Source organism: Thunnus maccoyii, chromosome 7 (assembly GCF_910596095.1).
Source record: "Thunnus maccoyii chromosome 7, fThuMac1.1, whole genome shotgun sequence".
Lineage (NCBI taxonomy): Eukaryota > Metazoa > Chordata > Actinopteri > Scombriformes > Scombridae > Thunnus > Thunnus maccoyii.
In genome coordinates, this window is record NC_056539.1 from 9,299,200 (window position 1) to 9,312,331 (window position 13,132).

The 13,132-nt window shown below is 39.3% G+C and overlaps 2 protein-coding genes across 3 annotated transcripts; one reads left to right on the top strand and one right to left on the bottom strand.

The window, feature by feature from the left end:
- Positions 1-1,698: 1,698 nt before the first annotated feature.
- Positions 1,699-6,457, bottom strand: cts12 (cathepsin 12). The gene is made up of 8 exons (XM_042416922.1): positions 6,427-6,457; positions 5,392-5,528; positions 5,183-5,302; positions 4,081-4,245; positions 3,771-3,992; positions 3,497-3,665; positions 3,261-3,366; positions 1,699-3,122 (listed from the first exon to the last, which is right to left on the bottom strand). Exons 1-8 carry the CDS (start codon positions 6,455-6,457, stop codon positions 3,023-3,025), a joined length of 1,050 nt encoding a protein of 349 aa, XP_042272856.1. The 3' UTR covers positions 1,699-3,022.
- Positions 6,458-7,578: 1,121 nt separating this feature from the next.
- Positions 7,579-12,733, top strand: ankrd29 (ankyrin repeat domain 29). Of its 2 annotated transcripts, XM_042415886.1 has the most exons (10): positions 7,579-7,619; positions 8,184-8,294; positions 8,599-8,697; positions 9,673-9,771; positions 10,042-10,140; positions 10,516-10,614; positions 10,784-10,882; positions 11,705-11,800; positions 11,923-12,021; positions 12,113-12,733. In XM_042415886.1, the coding sequence occupies exons 1-10, from the start codon at positions 7,608-7,610 to the stop codon at positions 12,194-12,196; spliced, it is 897 nt and encodes a 298-aa protein (XP_042271820.1). In that variant the 5' UTR covers positions 7,579-7,607; the 3' UTR covers positions 12,197-12,733. The 2 variants fall into 2 exon arrangements, with proteins under 2 accessions (XP_042271820.1, XP_042271818.1); XM_042415884.1 differs by lacking the exon at positions 7,579-7,619 and having other exon boundaries at positions 8,202-8,353; positions 12,113-12,728.
- The last annotated feature ends 399 nt before the right edge of the window (positions 12,734-13,132 follow it).

Here is a 13,132-nt window from a genome sequence, read left to right on the forward strand (position 1 = left end):
CCAACGCAAAACTAGGAAAGAAAAAATTCATATTGATGCAGGATAAAAAATCTGTTGAACTTGGTTGAGCTAAAACTGTTCTGTAGAGGCAGAGTAGGTAATAAACAGACTGACTTGTTCCATACAGAAGGGCATGGACAGGCTTGACAGCCCCTGTTGAATGCGTTTCCATAGTAACCCTCTTTACATCGTTCACAGTGGTCCCCGGTGGTGCCAAGCTGACAGTTCTGGGAGTAATTTAGATGAAACAAAAATTTTTTGGTGTCTGGTTTTGCAATGTGCTCAGAAATGCCATATGTGTGTGTGTGTGTGTGTGTGTGTGTGTGTGTGTGTGTGCATGCATGCGTGTGTGCGTGTGTGTGTGTGTGTGTGTGTGTGTGTGTGTGTGTATGTATGTGTGTGAACACCAACCACACAGATCCCTGTGTGCTCATCACACTCATTAGAGAGTCCATTGCAGCTGCATGGCACGCACTGACCCCTGTCTGATCCAGTCCACTGTCTGTAGAAGCCTGAGCCGCATTTCTGTGTGTGTGGACACAGAGAGCTTAACATACGACTGTGGCACAATAAACACAAGCAAGTACTCCACCACCACTGACCTGGTTAGGAGGAATCCATTATTACAATGCAAACAAGCTGCACATTAACTGATTAACTGCAACAATATGTGAATCTAATCTGTTGTATTACATACAGTATCAGATGACTGATAAAATAGACTCTGCTGGTCTGAGTTTTAAATCAAGGTGTGGCACAAAGAGAGAGAAACACACATGGTGATATACGCATCGAAGAGAGTGCATGTTGAAAAGGGCCATATACTATACTAGACATGCGCCATTGGACATACATACTGTACTCTTGAGTATCTATGTTTCAACTTATGATGCCATAAAAAGATTTTTTTTTACCTGAGACAAGAAGAAAGTCATTCCTGATAGTGACATAACTTTATTACTTGTATCAGAATAAAGATAACTTTTTGTAAGAGGTCAGGTAAAAGGTGAGAACCATTTCAAGTAGTCTCTATCTGTTTGCTTGACCCAGTTTAGCACCACAGCCTGCAACATAAAGTCCTCACTGACAAAAGGTGGTAAACAAAGACTGTATACAAAAACCACAATATGTGAAAGGAAACTGCACAAAGAGGTGCATTACCTGACCGATAACACCTGCAATCTGGTGGCCGAAGGAAGGATCACAGAACTTTTTCTTGCTGTGTTGTATCTGATGGATCTGATGTTTGTGAGTGGAGGGACAAACTGAAGCAAAGCAGAGCAAAAACAACCAAACTATGCCGCAAAACAAAAATTTACTCCGCTGCATTTTAAGCTATTCAGTGAGCCCTGTGAGTTAAGCAGTGGCCGTAGTCCGGAGAGCTGCTTCTCCCAGCTAAAATCTGGAGCAAGTGAACCTTGGAGCTTTTGATGTGAGAGAAAGCTGTAGGTTAGTTTGCGGTTTGGTTCAAAGTACACTGAGGTGTGGTCTGAGACGTTAAGCAGTGAAGCACATAAATCCAAACTGTGAACTGTCTTTACATAATGCTATGCACAAACGAAGGGGTAAATACAGTTTGAGGAAAATAACTGATGAAATGTTTTTAGAATGGTTGAAAAAACATGCAAGAATACCACACAACATACCACAAACATTTATATAATTGGAAATACAAAGTTCAATTTTATTTGTTCTATCTCAAACAGATTCAAGGCCTGAAACACTGTGGCCACCAGGATCATATTTTAATGTGTAAAACAAGTGCTACTGTAACAAAAATATTAAAGTTTTGCAGTCAGAAGATATCACAACACAAGAGTTAAAACAAACAGTGGCTAACATTGCTCATTGAGTCACTCAGTATCCTTTAACAGTCAGTTATTTGTTAAAAATGTACATGCTGGGCACCTGATTGACTGTATTTAGTATAGTCTCTACAATCAGTGGGGTTGCATAATGTAAATGAATGATATAATAATAAATATTACTCATTTGTTAAAGGTAGACTGTAACATTCGTTGAACAGTGGTCACTGTGGCTACAGGTGACAGTAAAACTAGGGGAGACTGCAGGCAATTGTAACATCTCAAATTGCACCAATCAGAAATGAGACAGAACCATGAAACTCATTAAGCACATGGTCTGTGATGATCCCTCTCTGCCTGCCAAAGGACAAACTGATGTCTCGTACTTGTCAAAGTTGTTACAATTGCCCCTGTACATGGGGGCAGATGTAACATTTGACTTCTAGTGTTTCAGTCAATATTGTGACTATAACATTGCTTGTAAAAACATTTGATGTCTGTTAACAAGTAGAACAAAGATACAAGTTACCTATGTAAAAACTGTATCCAAATAGTTGAAGAGGTTTTTGAGTAATGACATCAAAACCAAAAATTGTTACAATTGCCTCCAGTCTCCCTTACTGTTTAGCATTCAGCTGAAATGCTAAGCTACTGTAGTAACAGTAGCACAACTGGAGAAAAATAATAAAGTCAGTGAACTGACTTTATTGACAGTAATGTCTGTCACACAGCAATACTTATGTAAAGTTTAATAAAATGAGCTAACATTAGCCAACATAAGCTACTGGTCCTAACAGAACATGACAGGCTGTAGTAGCAAAACTAGTGTTGCTAGTAAATAATGCAACAATGCATTTTATTGCTAATGAATCTGACTTTTTATCTGTAAGTGGATGAATATGTTATTAACTCTGTACAAGGTTACATAGCCTAAATTTGACTAAAGGTGAAGTTTTCTATATTGGGTGAGTTTGAACAATCAAAAAAACATTTTGAAGATTAAATTAATCTCTACCCACAGATTCTTGTGTGTAAACTACATCCCTGAGAGCAGCAATGTGTTCACGTTAAAAGGCAGATTTGAGTATTAGCTCAAAACATTATCTACAGTGTCATGGGTTGTGTGAGCAATGACTGATGTTGTTTTCTGGAGCCCCATTCGCAGTCCGGTGGAAAAGCATAGCATTAACACTCGACTCTGAAGCATCTTGTCAGAATCACAGAATAGGGTACAAGGCATAGCTTGCAATGCCACAAGTGTTTCTGCCATCCCGGACCATTCGCATGTAGCCGCCTTCACCCCAGCTTGTACCCCAACTAGAAAGAAAAAAAAGAAATTCGTGTTAAAACAAAAAACACTTGTACAGGTGATATATAATAGAAAATGGATTAATTTATAAACCCATATTTGTATTGTATATTGTATATTGTGAATTCATATTTAGTTGTTCTGACCTGTTTTTGATGATCCAGTAGTCTTGGCCTCCTTCAGAGCCGTAGCCAACCAGCAGCACCGCGTGACTCAGATTGTTGGGGTTGCAGCTGGGCTCATCGTATATTCCTGTAAGAGAAATTTGAAACCTGCATTAACGGATTTTTTGGCCACTTGATGGCATTTTAATTTAAAGCATCGTCTTCATTTCATTGCTGACATAACAATTGTATAGAGTGGGTATTTTAGGATAATTAACCTGAACTGTAGAACAGGAAGCTTGAATGATCTGCATCAATGGCTACTGTAATTGGCCCAATAGTTGCCACAGCATCAGCCAGAGCCTGCTCATCTGCTTTGGGTATGAACCTGTAGTCTTTGATATGGGCAACCGCAAGTCTGCTGTCGTAGTAACAGGGCTGGGTATCCTGTAGAGAGAAATACAGAGCTGAATGTTAACAGCAGACTAGATACAGAATATTTAATAGTTTTAACTGTTCTGACGGAGGTGGAGCCAGCAGATTGAACCTCACCATTGAGGTGTATGGGTAGGTGCTTGTCGACTGCAGCCCATTGCCGATCACATAGTCATAGGCGTTGGCCATCCAGGCACCGTTGCAGCCAAAGGTACCGTAAGATCTGGAGCAGTCCACCAGGTTTTGCTCACTCAAGGATACAAGCTGACCTGTCCTCTTGTATATTTGTCCCTCTATAGCTCCTGTTGTGCTGAAGGCCCAGCATGAGCCACAGTAACCCTGAGAAGGATATTTTAACATACGTTTGAAAGTGTTTGTGATTCAGTTTGTTTAAAACCAACAAAAAGTGAATTTTGGAGTGTCTTACCTGATCTTTCACCTCAGTGACGTAACCCATGTTCCTGTAGTCAACAAACCAAGAATCAAACTTCTTAGCGTTATTACGCAACCTTCGGGCTGAGACAGCCTTCCCCCTCTTCACGAACTGGGCATCTATCAGGGCACCTTGCAAAACTTGGTATTCTTGTCTTGTCTACATATGGAGAACATAAAGCACATTGTTACACCATAATTAATGTTACCTATATCTTTGATGGGATTTCAAGAAAACGTTTGCATATGTTTATTCGCTTTGTTACCAAGAGTTAGATAAGAAGATCAATACGACTCTCATGTCTGTAAATATGCGGTTACAACTAGCAAGCAGTTAGCTTGGCTTAGCATGAACACCATTAGCCTGGTTCTGTCCATAGGCAACAAAATTGACCTACCAGAACATAAAGCTCTCTAATAAACATGTTATATCTTTGTTTGTTTGGTGATTTTGTTACTCTTTTGCTCAGTTTCTAGTCTTTATGCTAAGCTAAGCTAACTGGCAGCTGATTGTAGCTTCATATGATCAGAACTTTAAGAAGTTAAGACCTCACCAGCATCCTTATTTTAAACCTTTATCTGCTTAATGAAGTAATTCATAATTAACAATCACTGAACAACAGAAGTAGTATGGGCAATGTCTGTTTGTTTGAATAATTGTCACAATCTGTATTGTTTTAAAAATTAAATATGTAACTACCAAAAAAAATAATTGTCTCTATGAGTGCAGGGGTCTCTCTGGTGGTAGAGCGTGTGGGCCATTAATAGTGGAGTTTGTAGTTTGATCCCTGAGCTCCTCCTATCTCCTCCTCCTATGACACTGAACCCCATACTGCTCCCAATATATGAGTATTTTATTTTATGAAAAAAAAATAACTTTGAAAAAAAGTGTCAACCAAAAGAATATAGGCCTTATGTAATGTAATAATGCTGTAATAATCACAAATTTAGATTATACGTTTCTACTGTTTGCAATCATCAATAATTCTGCCATGTTGGGTTATTTACTCAATATTTGAGTTTATAACTTATGATCAGTTTGTTAATTCCACTGAAAGCTTGATATTGACTTAAAAAACCCTTAAAACACAACTTACCAGGTCTCCATATTTGTTCATGGCCATAGTAAATGGCCTCATCCCCATTAAAAACCCCTGATTATTGTCTTCAATCTCCCGCTTGTTCTCCTCCCAGATGGCCCTCCTTTGAATATCGTCCTACACGACAACACAGAGCACATCAAAGGAAAATTCACATGAATCGGGGTACATGTGCACTTACTGTTTGCATTTGAGACATGTCTCACCATTTCATCATAGGCTATGCCATGACTGTTCTTCCAGATATCCCACTCAGTCAGGACTGCCTCATCTGAGTCTGATGCAACTCCACACAGCAGGAGAGAGAGCAGCATGGCTCTCAGCATGAAGCTGGCCTGCTGAACTACAGGGACAGGAACATCACAGTATAGTCAAACTTTCTGACCAACCAACAAGTTGAAACAACAAAAAAATGGCGCTCTGTATAGTTTGGCAGAGCTGAATATAACAGTTGTGTGATCCTAATGGTTGTGTAGTTACCATTTTACACAGGGTGACAGGATCATCTTTGTGATTGCTACATTGTCTGTATCTTCCTTTGAAAACATCAGCCAAGTCCAAAACATATCATTTTAGCTACATAACAGCACAAAATGAAACATTTCAGCCCCTCTAGAATGAATTTGATAATGTATTCCTTTAAATGAATTGTAAATTAAACGAGACTGTATCTGTCTACTATAAAAATGTTAATAACATTATATTTATTGCGACAATTGAGATGCTGAACAGTTTTCTTATGGACCTCTGTAAAAAAAACTCATTTGAGAAGGCTATGCTGAAAAGGAAAACTGTCTAAGAGCAACAGTCCTGGTCATTAATCTTCTAGCTGGTTGCTAAATTTCAGAGAGAAAAGAAAGCGTCAAACAACTTAAGCCCTAATGAGGAAATGAGTGTAAAAAGATAAATGAGGTGTCGTGCAGTGATAATTAATGGATCACTACCCAAACTCTACAGTGTTGCTGCATGTAAAAGGCAGCCTGAGAGTTCAAATGATTTAATTGCTTTAATTCAGCTCTGTAGGTCTTAAAGCTGTAGTGAAACTGCTCACAATAGTGTTTACTTAACAATCCTAAAAAGGCAACACATTATAAACCCAGTAACATCAGAATCTACAGTTTTACCTCATGAAATTTAATAAAACTGATCTGCATCCTAAAATGCAAACTGTCTTTAAAACGAAAATATTCACTGTTAAGTTGTGAATATGTCCATTTGTAATAAAAAGCCCTGCAGCTTACCTGTGTGGATGTGAGTCTGTTTTGTTCCCATGTTCTGAGAGCAACTCTGGTCAGTGATAAAGCAACAGACTCACTGGCAAACATCTTTATATAGCTTTGCAATAAATACATGCTCCCTCTATACTTTACTGGATCCCTAAATCAGTACCTATGGCAGCACCTGAGAAGGACATTAGTCAACAAAAATAAGATTCTTTCCATGCTCCTCCTCAGTAATACCTCTATTATCATTTCGAGAGAGCTAAAGCTGCAATATTGTAAATCCTTCAAATACCGCTTTATTGACCATAAGACATGACATAAAACTTTCCAAAACTAGTGATGGAAGAAGTATTCCTTTAATTGAGTAAATAACAGTACATTAAAACAAAACACTCAAGTATTACCAGCCAAATATAGTAAAAATATATTTTTACTTGTTCTGTAGAAAAATGGCCCCTGTGACTGATACATTATTATATATGACATCATTAGATTATTAATACAGAGCATAAGTAGCATTTCAATGCTGTAGCTGGTCAACATGGAGCTTTTAACTCAACAGTTAGGTAGTTCAGTTTAGTCCAGTGGTCCCCAACATAGGGGTCCAGCCCCCTGTCAAAGGTCACAAGATAAATCTGGGAGATTGTGAGGAAAGAAGGGGGGGGGGGGGGGGGGGGGGGGATCTGTTACACAAATTTACAGTAATTTTTGGACTTTTCTACCTTTTTTGTGAAATAACGAATGAACAGTTATTAACATGTATTTTAATAAAAAATCCTAATCTGTCCAGTAAACAGATTAAAAAGTAGAATATTTCACTCTGAAATGTAGTGGAGTAGAAGTATAAGGTAGCACAAAATTTAGAATATTCAAATAAAGTACAAATACCTCAAAAATATTCCCACATAGACTACAGTACTTCAGTGAATACAGTCTATTACTTTCCACCACAGTGCAAATCTGTATCTATCCTGGCTTCACTCTGTGTGAGCTCGGCAGCGCCCCCCAGCGGCTCTCTGTGTGCCTCAGCAGCACTGCAGAGGATGAGCTCAGCTGACTGTCTGCCTGTTATTATGTCCGCGAACGGGCGCCGCCAACACCCCAAACACAGTGCAGCAAAACAGGCGAGAGGCGCTCAGCATCGTCTCTAATGAATGACTTCGCAGGAAGAAACATGAGTCACGCATGAGGTCTGCAGGATGTCTTTTAAGGTAAACCAGCCTTTTCCATCATTCTGGGCACAAAGCCTGGGAGGCCTCAATGAGAAAACACATTACACTTGCTTCCTCTTGCTTTTGCATCATTTGCAGGGTTTATTTAACAACGTGGTGCATTGAAGTGTTAAACACTGAGAGGAAACTGGTGTGAGCTGGAATTAAATTGCCTGTTTACTGACTTGAATGCAATCATATAATCCTGCTCTGTATGCGCGTGCCAGTGTGCGCGTGTGTGCTTTATGATAGTGTATTATATGGCCTGTGGTCCTACTTGAATTTCATTAAATTACAGTGTGTTTGTGTGTAATCACGTGCTGTTTGGTGCAACAAAAACTTAATTTGAATGTCTTTAGTCTATATTTGTGAGTGTGTTGGTGAGTTGATCAATTGGCACACCTGATATGACTCACCTTTCATTCATGACACACATCAAACCTATAAACCTCAACACTTTGACAGGACACACTCTACTGTTTTTGCTGATACCCCTCTGTCAGTGTGCATAATACTATAATGGTGGTTTCAGGTCAGTGGTTGTTGTGTGTATTTACCCTCCAGAAGGAAACACCCCTGGCTAATGCTGTGTTTTGGGCAGCGAGGAAGGGGAATTTGGCTCTACTTCAGCTGCTCCTCAACAGCGGGCGTGTGGACGCAGACTGCAGAGACAGTGTACGGACGCTGCATGTGCTGGCTGCTCAGCTGCACGCTTTAACCATAACCCACCTGTGGTAGGGACACAGAGCGCTTCAAGCCTTACCTCTGTGGTGCATGTGTGTTCACTTCCATGTTATGCCCCCCCCCCCCCCCCCCCCCCCACCTCTCCCATAATAAAGCGTGAGGATTTCATGTGTTAAGTTGGAAAATCAGCAGAATTCAGCAGTTTCATCAGCACTTTTAAAGCAGTTTTCACTAAGTCATCCCAAACATAAAACAATCGAGGTTGCTAATTTATCACTGCCATATTTTCTTTCAGTATGGAACAACAGCGTTGATGGTGGCATCATACAGCGGCCATTATGAGTGTGTCAAAGAACTTATCATGCAAGGAGCCGAAATCAACTACCAGAGAGAGGTATGATGGGAAAATAACTGGAAGTGATCTAAGACTTTTCATAAAGCTTCTGTAATGTTAGTTTTATGTTTGAAAAGTATGCAGTCCTTTGACAGTCCAGGGTTGAGAATATGAAAAGATTGGCAAAAAAGTGTGAACATGAGCAACAAGAACAAACTACACCTGAAACAAGTTACAAACTGCTACTAAACGAGGCCTTAAAGGATTTAAGGTCTGACTTAAAACAACAGTCAGGAGCCCAAATGAACATTTTAACAACTTTTGCTTGCTGTAATTATTCCTCCTGTTCATACTGACAATTAGAAGATCTCCTCCAAATGTGCTGGCAATGTAATTGATGGAGGACAAAATCCACAGTCCTCGTTTTGAGGAAAAAATGTATTTAAAAGTTTATCTGAAGATAATATTAGGCTTCAGCCATCTGAGTTCATCAAATAAAATGGATATGTGTCAAAGTTACAGTCTGTTTAGTAAAAAAATTCCCCCTATGTGTCTTGATGAACAGTATTTTCCTGTTGAGTTGCAGTTGAAGTATAGAAACAAAAGAAGGAGTTTGGCACTAAAAAGACAGTATCGTTGAAAGATATTTAATTGATTTGATTCATTCGACTGGAATAAAGCTTCATTTTCAGCCTCAGAGATACATTTTCATACGGAAGGATGACTGTGGATTTAGTTTCCCATCACTTACAATGAAAGTGCATTATGAACGGATCTCTTAATGGCCAGTATTAACAGGACGAATCATTACAGCAAGAAAAATGTGTTTCACTGTTAATTTTACCATCCGACTATTGTTTTAAGACAGACTTGAAAAATTGTGGACCTATCCTTTAATTGGATATTTTTAGATTATTTTTCTACATTTCAAATACATGCAAACGTGGAAAGCATGTTAGCAACATGCAAGTTAAGGTCAAGGAAAATATTGCAGTGTATTGCAGTATCTTTTTTTTAATTTATCATTCTATCCAGACAGGTTCTACCGCCCTGTTCTTCGCCTCCCAGCAGGGACACAATGAGGTTGTCAAGCTCCTCTTTGAATTTGGTGCCTCCACTGAATTCCAGACAAAGGTATGCTGCAGGGCAACATGACGTGTATCATTCTTTATAATACAGGGTGTGATGGAGAATGCTCAGATACTATCATCTCAGACAATGATTCATGTGCATTATGTAGCAGTAAGCAGACAAAAAACTACTCTGGGGACTTAACAGACGTTCTCTCTGCAACATGTCATTCCCCATAGTCTATTTTTCTGTTTACGCTGTAGTTGAATGAACTTGTTACTAAAAATAGACTGCTGATGCCACTGCCAGCTTGTTTTTGTGTTTTTGTGGCAGGATGGTGGCACAGCTCTAACCGTGGCCTCTCAGTACGGACACTCCAAGGTGGTGGACACGCTGTTGAAGAACGGAGCCAATGTTCATGACCAGCTGAATGTGAGAAACCCTCACATCCACATCTTCTTCCTCTCACGCCTGCCTCCTCTCACTGCCAGTACTCCCTCATGCTTTTTTAATCCTGCTTGTCTGACAGGAACAGGATGCTTAGTTGCACACAGTGTCCCAGCAGCTGGAATCCAGTCTCTCAGCTTTCTGCGGACTGCTGAGTCAGACACGACTGACATTTGGCAGGATTATTGTTTGTCCTCATGCGGGGGGAAACAACCTGGCTGTACAGACTCACGTCTATAAAATAGTAGTGATAAAGGAATATGCTATTAATAGCCTCTTTGTTTAGTTGGAATGTTTTTCTCGCAGGTTTTTCAGCATCCAAATATTAGCCTCTGTATGAGATGATTCTTTTATTTTTAGGATGGTGCCACCTCTCTTTTTCTCGCCGCCCAAGAGGGTCATGTGACTGTGATTCGTCAGCTGTTGTCATCCGGTGCCAAGGTTAACCAGTCGAGGGAGGTAATGTTGCATTTTGAAGGATTTAAAGGACACGGTCACAGAGTGTCTCCCTCTTTAGATCACAGCTCTTTTTTCACATCTCTTCACGTTAATATTGATCTTTATTCTCACCTTCTCCCCCTTTATGTCCTTTTTCACTGCATCCTCCCCTCATCCATGTGTTTTCCAGGATGGCACTGCCCCCCTGTGGATGGCAGCTCAGATGGGTCACAGTGAGGCGGTGAAGGTGCTTCTCTTACGCGGTGCAGATCGAGATGCTGACAGACAAGTATGTTCTTTTAGGATTATTAAAGCAAACACAGTAAAGAGAAGGGGATGAGGATATCCCCAGTAGCATAATGGTTTAGGCACACACCACAGACCCCCCTCATTTCTGTCTGCTGCCCTACAATCAATTCTCTAATAAGAGTAAAAATGTCAAACAAATAATCTTAAACAAAAGATGTTTTGATTATTGATTGGTCCTCCTGTCTCTTACTTTGCCATTTTTTGCACCTTCTATATTGTCCAACAAGGATCATTACAGTCTCAGTTTAGTTATCTTATTAAGATTTCTCTGTTTAGCTTCCAAAATCCAGATGAGAGAAGAGAGGAGTTGTGTGCTAATCTGTGTCGCTATCAATTATCACTGTCTGGTCCCAACATTTAAGCTTTATGAGCAGCAACTGTTTATCAGACCTTTCTGCCTCAAGTTTCACCACTGAGGCTACATACATCTTATTGGAGGAGGTTGTTGGACCATATGCAGCCAGAGATAAAAGTCTGCAGACACTACTCAGGGTTGGAAAATTGCTGCCACCTTGTTTGCATGTTTTTTTTTTAAGAAATAATGTAATCTACTCTAATTTACAGCTGATATTTTCCTAAAAAGATGCTGGAATTTATCATCAATCAAAGATAAAGCAATTAAGGACAGTGCTCCTTGTAATACACAGTAATACATCATGAAGAATCACATTTAAAGAAACTAAATGTGACCACAGAGTCAGTTTGTTAATAATGCAGCAATAGCATTTAATTGTATTTTTGTTATTACATACACTGTGTAAGTAATTTAAATATTTTAATGCTTTTTCTTCTGTTTCTCGAGGACGGATCAACAGCGTTATTTAAAGCAGCTATAAAGGGACACAACAGCGTCATCGAGGAACTCCTCAAGTTTTCTCCTTCACTTGGCCTTCTCAAGGTAAAAGATACTGTCATGGATGTAGTTCTATTTTTAATACTGACCCCACAGCACTGGATAAAAAGCAGGTTTTTGGATTTGTTAGTTACTGGAGGATACATGTCTTTATTTGTTGTCTCCAGAATGGCTCGACTGCCCTTCACGCTGCTGTTATGGGAGGAAATCATCGCACTGTTCTGCTGCTGCTGGGGGCCAACGCAGACCCCACACTGCCCAACAAGGTAGAGAGCACTTGGATTTGGAAGATGAGGTGAAAAACATGCGGAACATAGGTAGATAATTTCAACTCATTTCCTCATGTGTGTTTTGCAGAATAATGAACTCCCAGCAGATCTCACAAAAAGCGATCGCATCCTAAGAGTTTTACATCCAAAAATCTTAAATGGTGACAGCTGATGACAATCCAGACTCCTGCCTTCATGCCTGCCTGTACTACACTGATGTGTACTGAGGGGAAACGACAACAACACAGTGTCAAATCTACTAAAACTCACAATATGTACAGTACATGGTGTTTGCTTTTGATTGCATCTGAAATGAAGCTGTCGTATGTTGAATAAACCTGGATTAAATGTAGAGTAACACAAATAATGTGCAACCAAAACGCATTTGTCTGCCATGTGCATCATCTCCTTTACGCTGACGTTCTACAGTATATGCATTTATTTTTGTTTACACCAGGTGTTGTAAGATTTATAGGTATTTTGCACACTTCTCATTTGCCTTTTTAATAAATGTAATAAAATGTAAATGTGTTAATTAATGCCAAAGTGGCAATGTGCATGTTTATTTGATGTACGAGGATTAAGTAATTTTATTATTAAAGCCACATAAGCCTAAACAGGCTTTGCAGGAAAAATATCAAGTTACAATAATAAAATAATAATGAGATATTGCATATTGTAGTAATATCACTTAGTTATAATTGCTAATATTCATTAGAGTTCAGTCTTTACAGTTGTACACCTGTGTCTCGCCTGCATTGTGGTTAGATTGATTTAATTCCCATTTTTTCAGCAATGTAAAATGATTAATTATAAATATTTATATCTATAGAGTTGCCTTGAATGATTATACAGTAGGTTATCTCTTTTTAAAAGCCCAATATGTCAAAGATGACAATGTTGTCCCCCTCCACTCAAAAATATGTTTTTCTTCTTGCTCCTACGGTTGGATGTTTGAGCCTCACTGTGCAGAATGATGTGTTTGACACTAGAGGGCTGTTTTTACATTCATCTGCTGAAAGTGGAAAGTTTCTTTGTGTTCATTGAAAATCTATTTTTAAGAGGCCAGTCTACGAGTATGATTTGTGACATCACAAATAGTTTGGAG

Bases quoted from the DNA above. Each gene is read 5' to 3' on its own strand.
- cts12 (XM_042416922.1), bottom strand. From the start codon at position 6,457: ATGGGAACAAAACAGACTCACATCCACACAG. The intron at 5,303-5,391 runs GTGAGACATGTC...GTTGTCGTGTAG, and splicing joins GCATAGCCTATGATGAAATG to GACGATATTCAAAGGAGGGC. The intron at 3,123-3,260 runs GTCAGAACAACT...TTTTCTTTCTAG, and splicing joins TACTGGATCATCAAAAACAG to TTGGGGTACAAGCTGGGGTG.
- ankrd29 (XM_042415886.1), top strand. The intron at 11,801-11,922 runs GTAAAAGATACT...TGTTGTCTCCAG, and splicing joins CTTCACTTGGCCTTCTCAAG to AATGGCTCGACTGCCCTTCA. The intron at 12,022-12,112 runs GTAGAGAGCACT...TGTGTTTTGCAG, and splicing joins ACCCCACACTGCCCAACAAG to AATAATGAACTCCCAGCAGA.